General features: G+C 44.9%; 1 protein-coding gene across 1 annotated transcript in view; it reads right to left on the bottom strand.

Annotated features, from left to right (window-relative positions):
- The window catches only part of GNAI2 (G protein subunit alpha i2), a 185,510-nt gene extending 167,258 nt beyond the window's left edge, over positions 1–18,252 (bottom strand). Inside the window, exon 1 of the mRNA XM_090021061.1 lies at positions 17,992–18,252. Coding sequence (XP_089877187.1) covers positions 17,992–18,109 — 118 coding nt within the window. The 5' untranslated portion in view covers positions 18,110–18,252. The remainder of the gene's footprint in view (positions 1–17,991) is intronic.
- Positions 18,253–20,713: the final 2,461 nt, after the last annotated feature.

Genomic DNA, 20,713 nt, shown 5'->3' with positions numbered 1-20,713 from the left:
GCCTCTGTGACACCAGATACCTTCTACAGTAATTGTCTCATGCACATCCTACATCCAGCTTGTTTGTTTTATATATCCCAGCTCCTTATCTGCACTCCCTCCTCCCATTAGGGCAATGTTTGAGCACCTTGCAATCTCCAAGTGTTTTTTATTCTTACAGCATCACCAGGTTCAGAAGTGCTGCTTAACAGATGGGAAACCAAGGAACCTACAGGTTATGGGCTAAATCCAGTTTCCCCTCACGTGCCCACGTGGCAGGCACACAGCCACAGAGCTGAGCTTTCGGCACTTGCACACAGTTTGGGATTCTGCTTCAGCCTATGATGTAACAGAACCACCAAGGAGGGAAGGAAGACATGGAGGGACAGGTCCTTCCCACAGTTTTTTTCCGCCCCGCATATGGACAGGCCCTTTCCTGGTTTCCCTAACCACCTTTCCCCAGCCAGGTGGTTAGGGAATTTGTCAGGACCTCTTTCTTTCCACCATATCAGGCAACTTATCAAACCACACACCCTCTGGTTTCTTTTTCTCCATGTCCCACGTCTCTCTCTCTTTTGGGCCAGTTTCAGAAGGGTCTGGGCAATGCTTGGGCAGTGGCCTAGGTTACAGTACTACACTGAGAAGCAGAAAACACAGCTTCAAACCCCTATGGGTGAAGGGAGATAGAGCCCAGGTCTCCTGCCCCCTGGGTAACTACCCTAACCACTAAGCTCTTGAGCTGAAACATAGGAAGGCTGCTTCTCCTAGCATCTGATACTTGTAAGACATGGGCTTTGCCAAACTGTTTTGGGACCTACTTCAGTTCACACACATACCTGAGCATTACCATTTCACTGGTGGGGCCCAGCATGCAGCCCTACTGAGCACATTCACTGGGCACACACATGCTTGCACAATCAGAGCTGAATTACAAGTTATGTCTAAGTGCTAAAACTGCAGCTGCACACCTGTGTACATGCCACTTAACAAATAGCCCTAAGTGACTTGTGCAAGGTAAGACAGAGCACCACAGGGCCCAGAGTTCAAGTGCCCAAGTCCTATTACAGCAACTGGGCTGTCCTTCCTCATTAACACGCTTACAATCACTCAGGCTCATAGCACTCAGTGACAGCTCGTATTTTAGGGATCAGAACCACAGACCTGTTGCCATTGACCCTCCAGTACCAGTGAAACAGAAGAGCGGAAGTTTCTTTAGAGCCTGGGAAGGGTAGAGGAAACAGACTCCCCAAAGGTGATCTTTGAGCAGACTGTAAATCCCTTTGAGCAGAGTGAGATCTTTTACCATGCCCTTCCTGGGCTCTTGTCTCAAAGAAAAAGGATCTGCCTGTACCAGGCACTAGTGAAGAAGCTTTTGTGAACGCAGAGGTGACCCATACCATTCACCAAGGAGCAACTGCACAAGGGAAGGGGATGGCTGATCTGAGGCATAAAAATAGGCTGAATCACAGAAAAATCTACCTTATTTAATTCCTAAGCAATATGGCAAGTAAAAAGTAACTGTGGTGTCTCACAAAGACCTTTTACACCTTGCTGGACTCAACCAAATGTGTAAGAACCAGCTGCAGTGAAGCCACTTCCCCCCCACCCCCACACACACACACCAGCACCCTTTTTTTTTCCTTCACCCAAAAGGCATGAAATTCCCTGGGCCTGAACAAATGCAGTTCTAGAGATCTCTCCACCTACAGCTATGGGGAGACTGGCCTAGTCATTTTCAAGGAAATAACCTTAATATGTATATTGATGATTCAACAGCAATGAAGAATGAAACAATGAAACAGCAAAAGTGCAACTAAAAACTCCCCCTTCCAAGGGAGAAAACTTAGTACACAGGAAGCCAAATCAAAATACACGTGAAGAAATTAATAAAAGTAGATTAACTGGACTGTAAAGAAGCAAAACTGATCTGACTCAAAAAGAAAGAGCTTTTCTCTTGCTTGTTCTAAGGACCACTTCTGTAACATAGTCATACATTCCAACTCAATGTCCAAGGTTTACCAGTAAAATCCAGATGCACACACATTAATGCTGGCTCCTTATTAGAGCCAGCAACAAGACTGCTGCTGATTTTAAATCTTTAGATAAAGACTAAATCTTCTTCCCAGTTCCGTGAGCCAGCCCCTTTTCCTGATCTCTGCTTTCCTGCATTGCCCCAGTAAAAGCCAGCACAGTTCTAGCAGACTAACTCTCCCAGCTCTCCGTTGATCAAATGATACTTAGCAGGAAACAAACTTAGCCTTACCCCTAAAAAGCAAACCCCATTTGCAAGGGCATTTTCCTGTGGAATCAGATTGTCTTGAATAGCAGCCAGAAAAAAAATGTATTCTTCTGCTAGCGTAAAATTCTCCCTAGTGCTTTGACAGTTCGTCAATAATATGCTCCTCCTCTTAGACCTAAATAAGAGTAGATAATCTAGCAGGAGACCTGCTTCTAACATATACTGGAGCCCTTTGATATCAGCAAAGCATCTGTTCCTCAAATAGATTCAGTCAAGGGAATAAAAATGCCCCATAGCCCATGGGAAACAGCCATTCCCAGGTTGCAATTTGTGATGAACTTTCTAGTATTTTGCTTCAGTGTTAATGACACATTATCCATAATGAGCAATCCTGTAAGGGATTGAAAAGCTCTCCTCCAGGACCATAAACTCAACACTTGTTCCTCTAAATGGTTTCTAAAGATACCGTACCATTTCATCTCCCAAATCATACTCCAGAGGCCAGAAAAAAAGCATGTGCACTCCAAAAACACTGAAGACAATTCAAAAAGCCTTCACCACATAAAAAGCTGTACACAGACAAGTTCCCCCAATACCAAGTGGCTCAGGACACGCACCATGACAAGCGTCTATATCCATGACAAGCGTCTATATGGTGCTTTCTAACCCTCAATAGAGGGAGCTATAGCCATGCAGGCAGACAGCAAGCCAATGTCAGCTAAGTTCCATTCTGATGGTTGGAAGGTTTCCTGCCACTTTCTTCGCGTCACAGCTGATCTGAAGCACAGCACACAAATGACAGCCCCCACTGGATTGTACTGGTCCTTCCAGGAAGGAGAAGGTCACTCCAGGGCTGTGGCACATTGCCGTTCTTTGTCTGACACTTGCCCCCTCCCCCACCTTGCCTCAAGAACAGGAGTTCATGGCTGCAAGCCCTACAGAGCTTGCATGCCGCTTACCAGAATAAGAACCGGTGCTGCCCTTCTAAGAAGCTGCTATTAAAACAGTGGGCCCTGCTGCCTGATGCTGGTGGCCTTAATATGGCACTTTTTCCTAAAGAGAGCCAGGCACAACCCCAGATCTCTTCCGTTGCTCACAGCAGTTTTGTGGGGAAGAACAGAACCTTCAATCAGCACAAAACCATTGCCAAGCCATGCCTGTTTACATGCGTCAGGATGCAGTTAAGGATTTGCAAGGCCCTCTGGGGCACAACAGAGAAATCTCTTCTCTTCAGAAAACAAGGAGGAGGCCACGCATGTGCACTGCTCGGGTGGCAGCTTAGTCAGTGTCTCAGCGCAGGAATGGTGATTCAGAGGAGACTTGCCATCCTGGAAACTCTTGGTGTTTTTCAGATGGGGCCTAAACACACAGTAACTGCAGAATGGGGAAATAAGCCAAAGGGTTACCAACAACACCCCCAAAGCACAACAGACTGCAAGGCATTCACACAGGCAGCACAAGCTTCATCTCCACCCTGGAGCCTTTTCCACCTAGTACTACTGTCAGTCTTAGCTGTTCACTCATGCATCTCAAGGCCCTTTACAGAGGTGGGTCAGCACCATCTCCATTTTACAAATAGAGAAAGGGAGGCACAGAGAGGAAGCAGCTCAACCAAGGACCTGAAATAAATCTGTGGCACAGCCAAGAGTAAAAATGCGGTATATGCAAACAAGCCAAACAACAGAATCGGGAGAAGTCTGACCAGTCTCCTCCATTTTATGAGAAGTCCTTTAAAGCACACACTGGCTGGCATGTTTTCAAACACAATAAAAATATTGGACCAATTTCTTTCCCAGGATGTTAAATTATAATGGACACAAGTCAAATGTTCACAACATATTTAGCATGCAATTACATTAAAAAATTGAATTAGTGAAATCCCATTCCTCAGATAAAACTGACTATTTCCAGAAGCAGGGTCAAGGGCAACTCACTGGACTTCCATAAAGCTAGGTTACCCCTCCCTCTCTCAAACAGACATAACCATCTTGGCTCCAAGAGGACAATGTTCTCAAAGCCAGAGCAGGTGGGCAGGCACCTGGTCTGCTCCAGACCAAGTCTTGGGCATGCACTAAGAGAAAGGGAATTTGCATGCCAAGACTACACAGCACAAGGCATCTGAAAAGAGCTGGCATTGCCTGTCCTGTATTCCTATATCTGGCCTGAGGCAAACCAACGTGCCTTTCATAGATTTCATAGACATCAGGGCTGGAAGGGACCTCGGAAGATCATCAAGTCCAGCCTCCTACCCAAAGGGCAGGAAGTCAGCTGGGGTCATAGGATCCCAGCAAGATAAGCATCCAATTTACTCTTGAAGGTGTTCAATGTAGGTGCTTGAACCACCTCCGATGGCAGGCTGTTCCAGACCTTGGGGGCTCGGACAGTAAAGAAATTCTTCCTTATGTCCAGCCTGAAACGGTCTCGCAGTAGTTTATGACCGTTCGACCTCGTCATCCCTTGGGGCGCTCTGGTGAACAAATGTTCCCCCAGATCCTGGTGGTCACCCCTGATAAACTTATAGGTGGCCATCAGATCACCCCTGCGCCTGCGCTTTTCCAGGCTAAAGAGCCCCATGGCTCTCAGTCTCTCTTCATAAGGCCTGTTTTCCTGACCTCCGATCATGCGCGTGGCTCTTCTCTGGACTCTCTCAAGCTTCTCCACATCCTTTTTGAATTGTGGAGCCCAAAACTGGATGCAGTACTCCAGCTGCGGCCTCACCAAGGCCAAATACAAGGGGAGAACGAGTCACTAGGGAAAAATGCACCTAAGCGGCTGGGCAGAGGACTGGAGCTTATCCTTACTGTGGAGGGAGCTGCTGAATGGAGCTTCCCCATCTCTCTCCAGTCATGAACAACTGGCTTAAAAGAGTCAAACAGCACTCATCTACATGACACCTTTACTGTGGAGCTGCCTAATTAGTCCCACAGTAAGCATCTCAGCATCTACACATGCGGTCCTACTAGGTCACAATAAACCAATAAACTCCATCACAGGTTAGTACTTGTAAATACAGTTCAACCCACATGTAGATGCTTATGGGGCTGGCTGAGACATGAGGGTGCTTTAGCATGGAGGCTGCCTGCCGGCTAGCCCCACACTAGAGCACCCTAGTACTCCTGCCAGCCCCCTCCACACCACAATGAGCTAGGTCAGAGCAGCCCCAGCCTGGCAGGCTGACCCCAGGGCCCCTGCCAGCCAGGGCTGCTCTGACCCAGCTCACTGTGCTGTGGTCCCAGGCGAATGTTCAAATGCAGTGCCCAAGAGCAATAAACTTGAGTGTGATATGTGCCAGAGTTTATTGCTGCATATTAACAGCACAAGGAGATGCACCCACAATGGGCTACAATAGACTCCCCCAGCTCAGGGCAGTAGCATACCGTATACCTCCCATCCCTCAAAAATCAATCAGCTGACCCCTAAGCCCTGTGGAGGGAAAGTCAATTCTCAATTCTAATTTCTACCACTCCTTAGTATTTTTCACTGGCAGAGGGTAACTTTAGTTTTCCACTCCCACACATTTGCCATACCTTGAGTCATCACAAGATGGACTTGTCTCCTTTTGAAGCTGCAGCAGTCACTTCAGGCAACCCTGCAGCTGTAAGCAAAGCTGCATTCTCCACTCCTTCCCACAGATTTTCTATCCCTGGGCCTTTGTAAACCTGCTTCCAGCTAATGCTTTAAACAAAATTGCCAGTTGAGAGTTTTGTACATATTGTATACTCATACACTGATGCCAGCTAGAGGTAAAAGTTTTACTGGTACAGGTACATTGATAACAGTCCGGATGGGTGCCTTATCTCAGTTTATCTCGTTTCCTTTCCCAGCGTCTTTGCTGGTAGAAAGCACCTTTATAAACATAATTGCATCTACTACAGGAGAGCTGTGCTGTACTGTACTGGCTCTAGTTCTACAGGTAGAGTTAAAGGGGTAGGTACAATTCTCATGCACAGAAGCCCTCAGGTTGCAAAGTGACAAAGATGTTATTTCCCCTTCAAAAACCGTCTCTACAGAGCATAAAGCTGAGCTTTCAGTGGGATAAATTATATCAACTTAATAAGAGAGCTTAAATGCTTAGCTTTAAAAAGAGAAAGCAGATATAATCTAAAATGGCTACCTACTCAGACTTCAAATTTCCTAATCTGTTCTGCAGTGTTTTAAAATCTTTCCCTTTGTAAACCAAGACTCAAGCGCACAGTTCTGTATCCCTTACAGTCAGTTCCCAAAACCCATTGGATAGAGATCTTCCCTACATTGCCATAAAAGCATTATCAAGGTCATCAGCTCTTGCAAGGAAAAGCATAGACAAAAATAAAATAATAATAATAATAATCATTATCATTATACCACATCCAAGGGAAGGTACTCTGAACGACTTGGAGATTCACCCTAACTCAAGATCAAGGATTCCTCCAAGTCCTACATCCCAATGCTCTTCTAAAGTTATGTACCTTTTCCTCCTCCATCCATCTGTATCCATCCAAAAAGGCCAGAAAACAACTCATTTATCATTACCTGGATTAAAGAGGCACTGCTGGGTTAAAAATCCTATTAAGGAAGCTGTTCTTTTTTTGTGCCAAAGCATTAGAGTTAATTAATGCTTTAAGTATTCAATTTTCTTTTCAGTAGTTCTACTTTCCTTTCACTGTGACAAGAGGCAAGCAAGGCAGGAAGGCAGACTAGTCAGCTGCTTGTCAATTTCTCTTCCCAGGGCTCACGAAGCAGAAGCAGCTTAAACCCTGCAGGAGATGCTGTAGCAGAGCTTCCACAGGTCTCTCATGGAAATGTGCTCACTGTTAAAAGTATTCTATAGAGCCAAACTCTGGAGCTAGATCCACCATGACAGATTTCCCTAAAACTTCTGGATTCAACCCAAACAAAAGTAAAGATTGAGCCTCTGTGTCTTCCCATAGTGCTGAGCCCAGTCATGCCACGATGCAGCTGTGAGCTGGAAAAATATTCCAGGTAAGACTGACTGATGGGCAAGCAAGTGCAACCACCAGGCCACTGAGTCATAATTTCCTCATTTGCTAACTGCTGTTGAGTAGTGAACTCACAGGAGATGGGAGGGACCCCAACACAATCAGGGGGAGAGCCCAGTGAACTACTTTTAATAATCTAACAATCTTTGCTTCAAAGAAGGTCTCCTGGTCTACACTGAAGCAAGAAACATGAGCAACAAACTTGAGGAAATGGAGGCTGTGAGCATTCAGCACCACCTGGATGGGGCAAGGACAAGTAAGACCTGACATGGATTCTTCATTCTAACACTAAAAAACATTTGCCTTACTACTTTATGTACAGGATTAGATCCAAGTACTAAAGCGTGGAAGAGGAAAGGGTGCACTGCATCAGCAAAAACATTACTGTCTCCGCCACCCAATCAAGAGGCTACAAAGATGCAGAGACACATTCAGAGCCCAGAGCTCCACCAACTGGACTTGGAAAACCAAGCCTCAAAGTCACATGCAGCTCCTCCCTTCCTCTATTTTTGCGCAACAAGAGGAGAGCGAGCTCTGCCCCTTGTAACCAAGTTTTCCTGCAAGAGGCCAGTTCCCAGAGGGGTGTGGGGGAGTTTCAGTCAGTTGTGTACTTGATTTATAAGCAAAATAAAATTAAAAAATAACCATCCAGCCCGTGCATCCAGGCACCTCCTGGAATGAGGTGAAGAGTTACATTTCCTGCAGCAGAGAGGTGGTGGGGTGGGGAGGGAGCTGTCTTCTAAACAGCATTTGTAACTCTTCAAAATGGACAGCAGTACAGATCACCACTAAGACTCCAAGAACTAATCAATATTGGCCGGATCACGACTCTAGTCACCTAACCTTTAAAATCTTCTCATTTAAAAACTACCCTGAATGTCATATATTAGAGAAAGTAAAGAGAAAATTGCTTAGTCGTAGATCTAATTTATGCAATGTCAATTAATCCGTCTCTCCTTTCCACATCCCTCCAGAAGTTACGCAATTAACTGCGGCCAGAAAAGTTCATTTTTACCCATGCTATGACCCAAGATAAAACAGCATCTCAGCCAAGAGTAGTTTCCTGAAGACAGGATTTTAAGGAATTTCTTTTCTTTTTTTTTTTTTTTTGGGGGGGGGGTGGTGTCTAGGTGTTGGCACATGGACAGAAAATTATGCCCAATATAAGGAAGTAAATTAAATTTAGAATACATTAGACAATTGTAGGGTAGATGGGAAACTAACTCAGGCAAAATAATCTAGTACAGCACAAAACTTCTTTTCCTCCTTTAAATAAATACAGAGCTACTTGCCCCACCAGATGTTACCAAGAGAAAAGTGTCTTAACCTTCACAATCTAAAAACAATTTGGTTGCCTGGGAAGGAGCTTGCTTACAGGCATTGTCAAAGTGACTGAAGACAACTCAGAACCCCAGAGGTAAAAACTGAGGCAGCAATCCCTGAAAAGATTTTTCCTACTCAAGTCAGTGATCTCTGCCCTGACAACCACTCCCCTTTCCCCCCCACAAATACCCCCTTTCTTAACGATTGGGCTTTATATGGGGTGAGGAGATAAGACTGGTGCTACATTACTGAAAAAGTCCAAGGGAACTAGTTTTAATTGAAATAACTAGATACATTTTGAAGGTTTAAATGCCTTCTTGAACAGATATGCTTTCCAATTCACACTGAACAAGAATCCTACCTCATGCCAGGAAAGGGATAAATCGGGAAAATCTTTTTAAAATAGGTCTCTCTCATAAATAGGCTCCCAGAGACCTCCAAATAGTTCTCTGGGAATGCTAAACTTGAGAGCTAATCAATTAAAAAAGTTAGTAGGAGTTGCAGGTAACTGCACCTCTCCCCCCACTGCCAAGTTCCCTATCAATTATTGTGGATTTACAAGTACTTTTAAACACGTCTCTCCTTGTCACTGCAGGAAAGATTTATGCAGAGAGCCAAGTATAAAGCTCTGTACTCAATGACAATACTGTGGTCTAGTCCGTCTCACTAAAAGGGAGGGGGTGGGGGGAGGGACAGGACTAGAAAGAGAAAATAGTCCGTTACAGCAACCTAAGGTAAGCTGTTAAGACAAGAGCCCCAGTACCCACAGGCAGCTGAGCTGAAGGACGCACTGCCCCCAGACAGGATCTCAGCTGCAAAGGGGAACAGGGCTCTTCATTGCCTTACTTCTCCCCATCAGGAGAAACTACAATTGGTTGCCTCCAATGCTGCCCATGATCTTCTTAAAACTTGCGTGCAACTGACATAACCAGTTTCACTTCTGCCTACAGCAAGTTTAATAAAAGCATCAAAACTAACAAGAATCTTAATATTTTCACCCTTCTACAATTAGTCAGACCTCCAAGCAGCAGCAAAAGTGCCAGTGTTGTCCACAGGCCAAGAAAAGTAATATTACATCAGTTAATATTTGCTTCAGCAGATCCTCTTCAACATCATAAGGGTTAGAAGTTTTGTTTGTTTTGGGTTTGGGGGGGGGGGTTGGGGGGAGGGACTTTTTTTTTTTTTTTTTAATTAATATTTCATCATGCAGAATTTTAACTCCAGGATCTTCCCTCCACCCTCCCCCAATAAGAAAACTGGGAAAAAAAAAATACTAAATCACAATCAACCGAGGCATTTGTTAAGCACCAAGCCACACTAAGAGCTGAGAGAAAGGACTTGAAGAGGAGGGAACTGGCCTGGGCATAGCTGCAGAAACACCCAACTTTGGCAAGAACCTGCGAGCAGCCTTCAACGTCACAGCAGCATTAACTCCAGCTATCTTCTCTCAGGTTAGCCTGCCCCAAGTGACAGCAGCCACATGAAACGCTTATATTCACGTGGCACTAAGACTTCTCGGGGTATATGCCCTGGCTGCTACTGCAGGGCCAGATGAATTAAAAGCAACAAAAAGATCAAGCTACGGCTCTGTACACATGGTTGGGACTCAAGTTAGGAACTTCTGAGTGAGAAGTTACCTTTGTAATGAAAGCCAGCTCTAAGATGGGATCCAACCCTGCAAAACCAACAGAGACATCTTTCAAAGTCAGCAGACAGCCTAATAGCTCTGGGGCAGTTTCTGCACTTTGATTACTCTCCATACTCGCTAGGTCTGACTTCACTACAATACATCTCTGATGGCAAGAACTACATGGATGGAGACAATTTAAGAAGCAATAGTTTCAAAAAACAAATAAGAACTCTCCTGCCAAGGATCAATCATGTGGTCCTTATTTCTAATCAACGAGCCAACCAAATGTCACAGGATAATGGCCTGCTACTACGAAACAACAAAGGGCAATTCATTCATTTAAGTAAACAACTGATGCAAAGCAAGGATGTTTGATTTTACAGGCAGGAGACATATATGCCATACTAATATGTTGCGACTTCAATGACTTCACTTCTATTATTGCAAGTGACTGATAAAGATATAATTATTTGCCTGCAGGGTACTAGTGCAGTAAAGTAAGTTTTTTTCCCTACTGTATTATTATTGAACAATTACAGTGAGATTCTAGACAGCATGGTTAAACACGCGACTAAATAAAAACAGTTTAGCTATTGAGAAACTTCAAGTATCCTGGAATTAAAAACCGAAGACTTCCAAATGGCCAGAGAACAAAACTTCCTAGCAAGCAATGATCAGATCCTCAGTAACCTTAAGAACCAGAATCCATTTGTGGAGTTGTACAGCTCAGAAAGGATCTGCTGGCACAACACTGCATTCATGTTATTCCGCAGCATGTTCATGACTCAATGAGATGTAAGAAGTGTCTTTGTGATCTGCACACACACTAACTGTGCCTATAGGCCAAAATAATGCACCTATCCAAAAAGTCTACTGTAGTCAGAACAGCGCCTGCCAATCCATCCAGGCAGCAAGGAACAGAGGCAAACAGAAGACTGTAAGCTTTAATGCTTTATGCTAGGGGCCAGCAACCTACAACCCATGGGCTGGGTCCATATCAGAGGCTTCAACCCAGGGCGCTCTCCATACTGCTGTGGGCACTCTGCATGGACTGCTACAGAGATGAGCGGTGGTGGATGCCAGATCCTAGCACCCAGCCTCCCACCTGTGACCTGGGCTGGGTCATTCTGACTCACGTGGAAATCTTGCTTACCCTACTGTAAGCACATTACATCTCTGACATTGCTCTGCTCACACTAGCTTCCCATTGTGCTGTTAAACATCTGCTTACTTAAAGCCCTTCTCCATCATATTGTTATGGTCTCCTGCTGGGCAAGTGTGCCCAAGAATTTAGTTATCCTTGCAGTAAAATTCAGAAGACTCTGGCCTGCTGTTCAGTTTGCACAGATAAAGAAATTAGCCTTGATGAGCTGTTGAATTCAGGGGCCGGAGCGGTTCCAGTTTTCTCCCACTGCTCTTACAAGAGAACAATTACTGCTGCTGTTCCAAAATGTTAATTCTGCTACAATATTCCACTATGTTCACAGCTGGCTGACAGATAATGTCTCATGCTTCAGGAAAGCAAACACTGGGCTGAGATTAATCACTAGTATCTTTGTTTGCTGCACCTTCTCATCAATCAACTTTTGTTTTAGATATTACATTATGTTATTTTATTTTTAATTTTACAAATCTCTGATCCACAGAGATAAAGTACTTCAGGGTGCAGTAAACCAATTATGAAGCAGCCATTAAGAAAATAAAGTTTGTTTCCATCTACCTCCCACTCCTCCCTAGAGGCAAAGCTCAGATCTTAATTTAAACTTCTCATGCTGACACACAAAAATAACTGCTCTATTGGGAGAGACCCGTGTCAATCAGGAAGGTAAGGGCTGATTTTCAGAGAATGGGAATTCAAAACAGAACACAGCCAGCACTGCAGCACACAAAAGAAACTCTCCGTGCAGCTTCATGGTCAGTAAAATCTCTCTTTGGTTGCAAGATAGCATGTGTAGTTTGATTCAGAAATAGTTTCCATAGCAAACTGAACCATCTTTGATAGCAGTAGTAGCAGACAGATCATCAACTTGGGATAAAAGCTCCAAATTCATTTCGTTGGTCTTAATCACTAACAAATCCATCACTACTATAGTTATTTTCTCTTGTGCAACTGGCTATTTTTTATACTGATTGATGAGAAAAACTCCAGGTTCCCCTACATCAGACAGAGGAAATGTGCTGGGACAGAGCTCAATTTAAAAGCAGCAAGTTGTTTTGTGGTAGTATATGGCCTGGTGGGCTAAACATTTAGAGACTTCAGGTCTCTGTAGCAGTAAATAAGACAAAACTCAGCATAAGATAGAGGAGGAAGGGAACAACAGTTTGTATTGCACAACTTAAAACTTCCCTGAAAGGTTTGTAAGAGAGGAAATGGCCGATTCAAATCTTCAGGCAAGAACCATACACTGATGATTTAGTCACATGGCTATTCTAATTGGACAGCATTTGGGTGCAAAACACTGAAGACAAGGTAAGTTTTAGGAGCGAGTGCCTGTCCGTGAAGAGCGGGACTGCAAAGTTTTGATTTGACAGAGGATGTGTTGAGACCTCCGCCCAGTTTTCAGCCACAGCACACGCACAAAAGCTGTGGTGTTTGCTGAAAAGCATTAACCGAGCTTGAATTAGGCATGAGCTCTCTGATCACTGCAGCTGCTCTCCCCAACACAGACAAACATACTGATAAAACCCCTGTTACTACCCTCTGCTCCAGAGGCTCACAAAGCAGTAGTTCATAACAGCTTGACAGTGTAAGATTGTTACCAAAGCACAGCATGCTAGAAAAAGAAAAAGAAAGTCCATCTAAAAACTGGAACACGAGGGCCTAGTTTATGATCTTTGTATTGTCAAGACACCACTTTGTAAAAGCCAACAGATCTGCTAAACAAAATAAACCCAGGTTTCAGAGTCACTGCTATTGGAAACTCATGTTCATGTTCCCCTGAAACAATTAACAATCATAATCTCCCGCCCAGGGAATCACCTTTGACTTATCTTTAATGTCTATGCAGTCTATCAGCCATTCCCAGTCTACTTGTTCAAACTCATCTGCCAGCAACTGTTAACCACGCATATTTTTAGCCTCTCAAAGAAGAACATTTTCTGGCACACAAGTAACAGAATGAAGTTGGACTTTCTCAAGAGAAATTGGTTTGATCTTGATGAGGTGAATGGTGAGAAGAGTTTGGGAAGTTCCACAGGCTCCTGAGCTATGCATGAAGTGACTCCTGGAACACCTTATTAAAATATGAACTAGTAACAGGAGTTTACTGCTTAGATTCACAATACTGTAACTGGCCTGAAACTGACAAGGGCAGCTAGAAATTGCAAAGTTACTAGCATTAGCCACAATCTAGACCAGTGATTCTCAACCAGGGTGCCATAAGATCCTGGCACCTTTACAGGTGCAAACACCTGCACACAATTCATAAAATAAATCCGGAGATTTCATATCAGGGGTGCTGGTTGTAGCCATGTTGATCTAAGGACACAGGCAGACAAGATTCTTTGGGTAAATGTGATACCTTTTATTAGACCAACTAAAATAGGTGGAAAAATTCTTCTTTGCAAGCCTTCTGGTACGTACACCCTTCTTCAGGCAGAGTGCTTCCCTCTGCCAGAAAAAGGGTATTTCTATTCCAGAAGGCTTGCAAAGAAGAATTTTTCCACCTATTTTAGTTGGTCTAACAAAAGGTATCACATTTACCCAAAGAACCTTGTGTGAGATTTCATATAAGAATCCATGCTGTCAAAAATATTCTGACTTGCTGTGGTCTGAATTTGTTGCAACAAAAAATGGCTCTATTATTTTTCTGTACTCCAAAAAAACAAGTGAAAGTTAAGGCACCCTTTGTAAAATGCCAGCTTTTAAGTCTGAAGAGGTTAAGCACCATTGATCTAGACAAAAGTATCCTCCATAATTGAATTATTTGAACTGGTTTTTGCAGAGAATAGCCTGGGTTTTTTCAACCCCTTCAATTTAATTTTTAAGTATTTTCCAGACATGTCTCATCTTAAAAATAAGGCAATAATGACTCAAGACTTCAGCACTATTTACACTTGAACAGCTGCTTGAAACAATTTAATTTTTCTATCTACTTCTGGCATTAGAAAGCCCACCAAGATCAGAAACATCTTTGGTAAATACTGACCAATTCAAAGGGGGGGGGAAATGGGATTATGTTTGGCTCCGCTCCAACTTAAAGGTACAATTTGGGAATAAAATAATCCATTCTACACTGGACATGTGAAAACAAGCACTTGCCATATGGCTTGACTGAGAGCAGAACACATACATTAATCATCTGCTCGGGGCTGCCAAGACATTTTCTTTTCTTTCATTTTATTGTGACAGGTAACAATCAAGCACTAATGGTCATTTTGGCCCTCCTCCTGCAAACACTTATGTCCATACTTAAACTTCACTCATGTGACTGGCCCACCTGCACTCCTCATATGAGGAAAGTTATGATCATGAGTAAGTGCCTGCAGGATAGAGGCCTCTGTTAATGAGTACCATAAGGGATGGAGAATAGTATTATTTATGAATTAGCCATCTGACAGATTTCTATTTTGCAAGCCTAGTATACATTTGGTATTCATTGCAACCCTGACTATGCCTGGAACATATTTGATGGGCGTATCCATTTCATCTAGATGATTTTATCAGAGTGCTAACAAATAGAGATGACAGGCTCTAAGAAACCTATTTAACACAGGTGGAAATTCAAATACAAAGTGTCAAATGCCTTAGGATATTATTTTTAGTATTTTATGGATACGGTTGCTGCCCTGTGTCTTATTTATCCAGCAAATTCACCTAGCGAGCTGCAAATCCACAGGCCACCGTGAGCATGCTTATGTTGCAAACTACACAGGCCAACAGATGCAAAACTTGAACAAGAAAAAAAAAAATCCAGCATGGGTTTTTGTTTGTACTACTAAAGATACCACACCCATCACATTCAAAAGCTCTAATAAATATTTAAAAATAAATAGGGGGATGAGCATCTTAAAAAAAAAAAAAAAAAAAAAAGCACTACAAGAAATGCAAGTATTGCGTTTCAATTTCTACCAAGTAGCTTGTAAAAGAAAAACAAGCTCAGTCTGTGCTCCAGCACATCGCACAAGTGAGGTTACTCATATACATGCTTCCATAAACTGGGCTTTTGGACCTTTTCCCCAACTAAGCCCCCACCCCATTCTGCAAACAGATCCCAATGACTGAAAAGCTGTATTTAAGTCAGGGAGCCATCTTTCTACCCCACACCCACTGATCTCAGTACAAGATCGTGGCTTAGCCTTCTTCTTTGCCAGCCCTGACCATACCAGCACATCCCAAAACCATGGAGAGTTGGATCTACTTTTGTATATTGAAATACCCTAAAAAAATATCAATCTGTCTGGCCTACTAACAAATACACCCAGGGATTTTCCCTTAAAAGGATGTACATTGTTGGTACACAACAAACATTAACAAAATCAAGAAATTATGGCTTTGTCCATAAGGCACATTTTAAAATACATGATATTATTTATTCAGATGCAAAAGTTGTATTAACAAATACATGGCTGCTCAATTTCACCATTGTTTCCTGCCACTCCATTTCCTCTATTTAAAAATCAACATCAAACATTTTCTATTTGCACTGCTTAAACCAGCAATGATTTTCTCCTGTCACACCACTTTTTATATCCTATGCCCTTCACCCCATAATAGTTCAGCTTTCCACCTCAAATAAGTTTTTCTTTCACTATGTGAACATTATCTAATCCTAGGTCAGGTTTGAAAACCTGAATCAGGAATTGCTCTCCTTGGGCATTTCAGAAGCAAAATGAAACCCAATTAGAAATTCTTTTTAAAATGTGCTCACTTCCCCAAAGGCAAAGAACAGAGACCTGTGAGATAGCTGAGATTAGTATCTATAAAGTGCTTTGAAGACAGCAAGCCTTATGCAAGTGCTAAGTATAATCCTTATTAACATCAGACCATCCTAAATCTGAAAAGTCTTCAGTCTGGATTGAAAGTTTGCTGCCAACTAAAAAAAAAGGCAGAGAACAAGCTGAAAAAATATTTTAGGAGTAATAAACATAGCAACATTTGCTATGCAGCAAACTGCAGCCAATATCAAGGAGTACTGAATTCACTTTGCTTGTCAAGATATATTTTTCATGCAGCAACACACCCTTCAAAGTTATCCAAAAGGTGCCAAAGTTGAGGCATTTTCTCCCTTGCAAAAAGTATTTCCCTCCATCGAACCGTTATTTTGGCAATGAAAATCAACTGATGACCCCTCCCTGTGGGCTTCCTCCTTCACAAGGGAGAAAGGACTAAGAAAGCAGGAGGATTAGTTTCCAGTCAATGTTTACTTTTCTAGTTTGGAGGGAGGGAAGGAAAGGGGGTAGGGTAGGGTAAGAAAAAGGAGGGGCAAGAGAAGCAGGTTTCTTGAGTCACAGTGCTGACCACAGCTGCAGGAGCCCTAGCTCCCACTAACCTAAGATTAAAAAGGACCTACCCCGGCCCTCTTTATACCTCCTGGTAGAGAGAGTTGTGTGCCCAGTCTGACTGAGCAGAGTTTTGGAAATGCAGGGCTAAGAAACAAAAATAGTTTTGCCTTCCTGGGCTGCATTGCTAGTGGAGGAGCCCGACTCACAGCTGGGTGCACAATGCAGTCATCACAGAAGTCAAAGGTGGAATGACGGCTTCCAATCCCCGCCCTTGTCACCATCACCCTCAGCAGCAGGCACCTCCAGCTCTGCCCAACAGCGTGTTCCCTGCCCCCAGCATCAACAGCTCATCATCCACATCAGCACAAGTGGCAGAGCTGGGAACCAGGCACTCACAAAGCCCTCTCCAGGACTGTTCATACAAGGGGGCACTGGGGAAAACGGAGTGATGGGAATCCAGTTGAAGAACAGGGGAGAAGCATAACAGACAGACAAGGGTATATTTGACCAGGGTCACTGGAAGATTAACATGGACAGATGAACAACATTTTTGGAAGCGGGGAGGAAAAAAAACAAACAAACAGGAGAGCGTGGTGTGTCTGGACAGCTAGGGGATACGTGGATACACAGGGCGGTATTTCAGGATGTGGATATGGTATTCTGAGGTTAACTGGGGAATGGAGGCTTTCTGGAGAGGGACAGGCAGCTGGGTGCAGAGGGACACCAGTGCAACTCCGAGGCAGAGGAGGTACCTAGGAGGAGTAAGTTCTTTAGTTGAGACAATGGGAGGAGTTGTTTTGCAGGCTCTATCTGGCCTGAAAGTGGGGTGAAGGCGGCCTTAACGGACACCATGGGGGTGTATGAACCAGAGTCTCAGGGGCGGGAGCACACTGAGCAGGGTGTATCTACAGGTTTTGAAGGACAAGTATGTTATCAGGGGCAATCTATGGGAACTGCAACCTGTACCTAGGGCGAGGTGAGCAGGTACTGCTAAAGCTTCATCTAACCCAGCTGGGGACACTCCTGGGCCGCTATGGGAGTTCACTGAAGACTGCAAGCCATGTGGGTGCATCTAGGAAAGGGGGGGGGGCTGGGATTATCTGTGGGGTCGAAGGGATGCAGATCCCCAAGCCTGGCACATGAGGGGGTGCCTGGATCTGGGATGCCCACGGCAGCTGAGATGCAGCAGTGGGTGACAAGCCAGGGGTGCCCAAGAAGGAAGCATTCAGGGGAGGGTTTCTCCAGCAGCCAGGCTCGGGGCCCCGCTTAGGATGCGGCCGGGGGAGGCGGGGCGGGGCGGGGCGGGGCGCGGAGGAGCTGGGGACAGGCAGGGCCGGGGGAGGCCGAGCCGGATGGATGAGCCTGAGCCGGGGCCGGGGCCGGGGCCGGGGCCTCACCGAGCAACAGCAGCTTGACCTCGCGGGCCGCCTTCTCGCCGTCCTCCCGCAGGTTCTTGTCGATCATCTTGGACCGCTCGGCGGCCGCTTTGTCCTCGGCGCTCACGGTGCAGCCCATGGCGCCGCGGGGCTGGGCTGGGCCCCGGCCCGGGCGTGCGGGAGCGGGGACGGTCAGCGGCGCGGCGCAGCCCGAGCGTCCGGCTGCCGGCGGGGTCTGAGCCGCTCGCTGCCGGCGGGGCGGGGCGGGGGCTGGCGGCGCCCGAAACTCCTGAGTCAGCGCCGGGCCCCGCCCGTGGGCGGCCCCAGCCCCGGAGCCGCCCCGCCCCCCTCCCGCAGGCCCTGCCCACGGCCGGGCCCGCACCAGCCCGACGGGGGTCCCCCGAGCGGCGGGGAAGCGCCGGCTCCAGGGCCCGGACCCGCTGGCGCGGCCGCCCCCGGCCACGAGGCCGCCTGGGCCGCGGTGCGCGGCGGGGGACGAGCGCTCGCACAGCGCGTGGGGCCCAGGCGCCTGCCAGCAAGGCTGGCCCCAAACGATGTCTTTGGCAGCTGTGCCACGAGGTCAGCCCTGTGCCCTGCCCGGGTGCCACGTCCACCCCCTCCCCTGCCCATGTGCTACTGACTCCCCCTCCTTGGCCCAGCTGCTGCTCTGCCGCCTGTCACTTGTGATCTAGTCAGTGGAGGCTCATTCATCAGGTCGGATCACATGCCCTGTCAGGACGCCCTTCATACCTCTTACCTATTAAAGGTGCAGGTGCTGTATTCCTGATATAAACCGAAGATACAGCTCTGATCACTTGGCCTAGACCCTAGATCCAGAAGCACATAATGCCTTAAATAGGGAAGCAACATAAGCACATGCAGAAGCCAATGATGAGGACAGTTCTAGTACCTCAGCTGATGCCATTGCTGGGTGACAACGAGTGGGATTTGGAAACTTGTGAATGGGCAGTCACTTTTCAGACGTCAGCAGGTAACCAGAATCCAAGTTCTGCCTGTTCCAGACACTAGACACATCCATTCAATGGCAATTTACAGCTAGATCTGCTTTATACAAAGCTTTGTGTCAATGTAGCTATGTCAGATAGGGATTAGCTTTTCCTGAAATAGCTATAACAGTGCAGACCCTAGTACTGACAGAGGTTTGTTGTTATAAAAGGTGCTTAGTACCCCCCGCATTTCGTCTATAGCCTCCTCCTGCTTCTTCCTCCCTTAGCAGCACCATTTACCCAACCTGGCTCCAAGCTATCAGCTGTCTCCATTTCCCCTCCATTCCATAGGCCAACTACATAGCCATATTCTCCACATCTGTACAGCCTCTCCTTTTTTCCCAGCCCTGGACATACTCACTACCATGTCCAGGAATTCTTTCCAAGCAATCTTAGTTTCCAATGTAAAATTTAAACAAGACAAACCATTCCCCTGTTCACTATAGCTGCAGTTTCTAGAGGTCTGGCATTGCTTTAACTGCAAGAGCCCAGCTCCCATTATGTAGCCTTTTAAATGAAAGGCAAGGATTTGGAGGGGGGGGGAGGCGATATCTTTTATTAGACTAACCATATAGTTGGGATAAAGCTAGAGAAGCTTTTGAATGCTTTGCTTTCTTTTGTTTAATTTTATCCCAGCTATGTGGTTAGTCCAATAAAATATATTATCCCCTAAAAATCCTTTTTCTCTTGCATAATTCCTTGACCATCATGGCTACAACATCACTCTAAAAGTACTATAGTCCTTTAAAGTCATTACTTGAATCCCCTCACCCCACACATGAACATATAGCTCCTTTGCAGGTGGATCTGATAACTGAATTACACTGGTCCCTGGAACCAAACATTATCTTGTTCTACATATACATAGGAAGGTATGTTCTATCACTTTTATACCAGTTCACCAGTGTCCATATTTGAAGGGACTGTATCATTTTTATTGTACCAGTGTTGCTAGCGATGCAACTTTCTAATATAGACTAAAATTTAAGAAAGATAATGTCTTGTTTGGCCAGTCTGAGCACATCTCAGATGCAGTCATCAGACATGCTATCAAAACTGAGCCCACAATACTAGCCAATCAATTAAACTTTCTTGGTGAAGAAAAATACTTGATACCTTTAAAATGTTACAACATACTGATTACACCCTGGAAGGCATTTGGGCTAAACTGCAAGTCAACAAGATATCCAGACCAGTTAGATTTTCCTTCTAAGATTAATTTGCTCCTGCTCATCATATAGGCATAATTTTTCTGTATGACGTATCAGTGTCATATATATATAGTGAACCCCAAACACAGAAAGTAAGGCTCAAAAGAAAAGTGTTTGTTGTCAAGGTCCATCAAATTGAGGCCCAGGAGAGAATTTTCATACATGCTTTATTTGTTAATAGTCTCAGTTTCAGATTTCCCACACCAGTGCCCCTACAGTTTTGAATGCTGGGCAGAACAAACAATTCATTTATTATTATTATTATCATCATTACTGTTGTTGTTATTACCATACCATGTAAGAATCTTTCATGGACCATGTTCCCACTGTCAGCCACTGTAAAACACAGAATATAAAACTTTTCCCCAAAGAGTTTACAATCTAAGTCCAAGACAAAAAATGACTACAAGCCTGCAGTTGAAGAGGATAAGGGGACAATGACAGGTAGTCATCTCAGCATATCAGCAGCCAGTCAATAGTGGGACTCCCTTTTCTAGCCTTGGACCCCCAACTGCTCTCCCTTTG

Source organism: Crocodylus siamensis, chromosome 11 (assembly GCF_052110815.1).
Source record: "Crocodylus siamensis isolate JL-2025a chromosome 11, ASM5211081v1, whole genome shotgun sequence".
In the NCBI taxonomy this organism is placed as follows: Eukaryota; Metazoa; Chordata; order Crocodylia; family Crocodylidae; genus Crocodylus; species Crocodylus siamensis.
The sequence above is the reverse complement of the archived record's forward strand: the minus strand, read 5'-3'. Positions and strand labels throughout refer to the sequence as shown.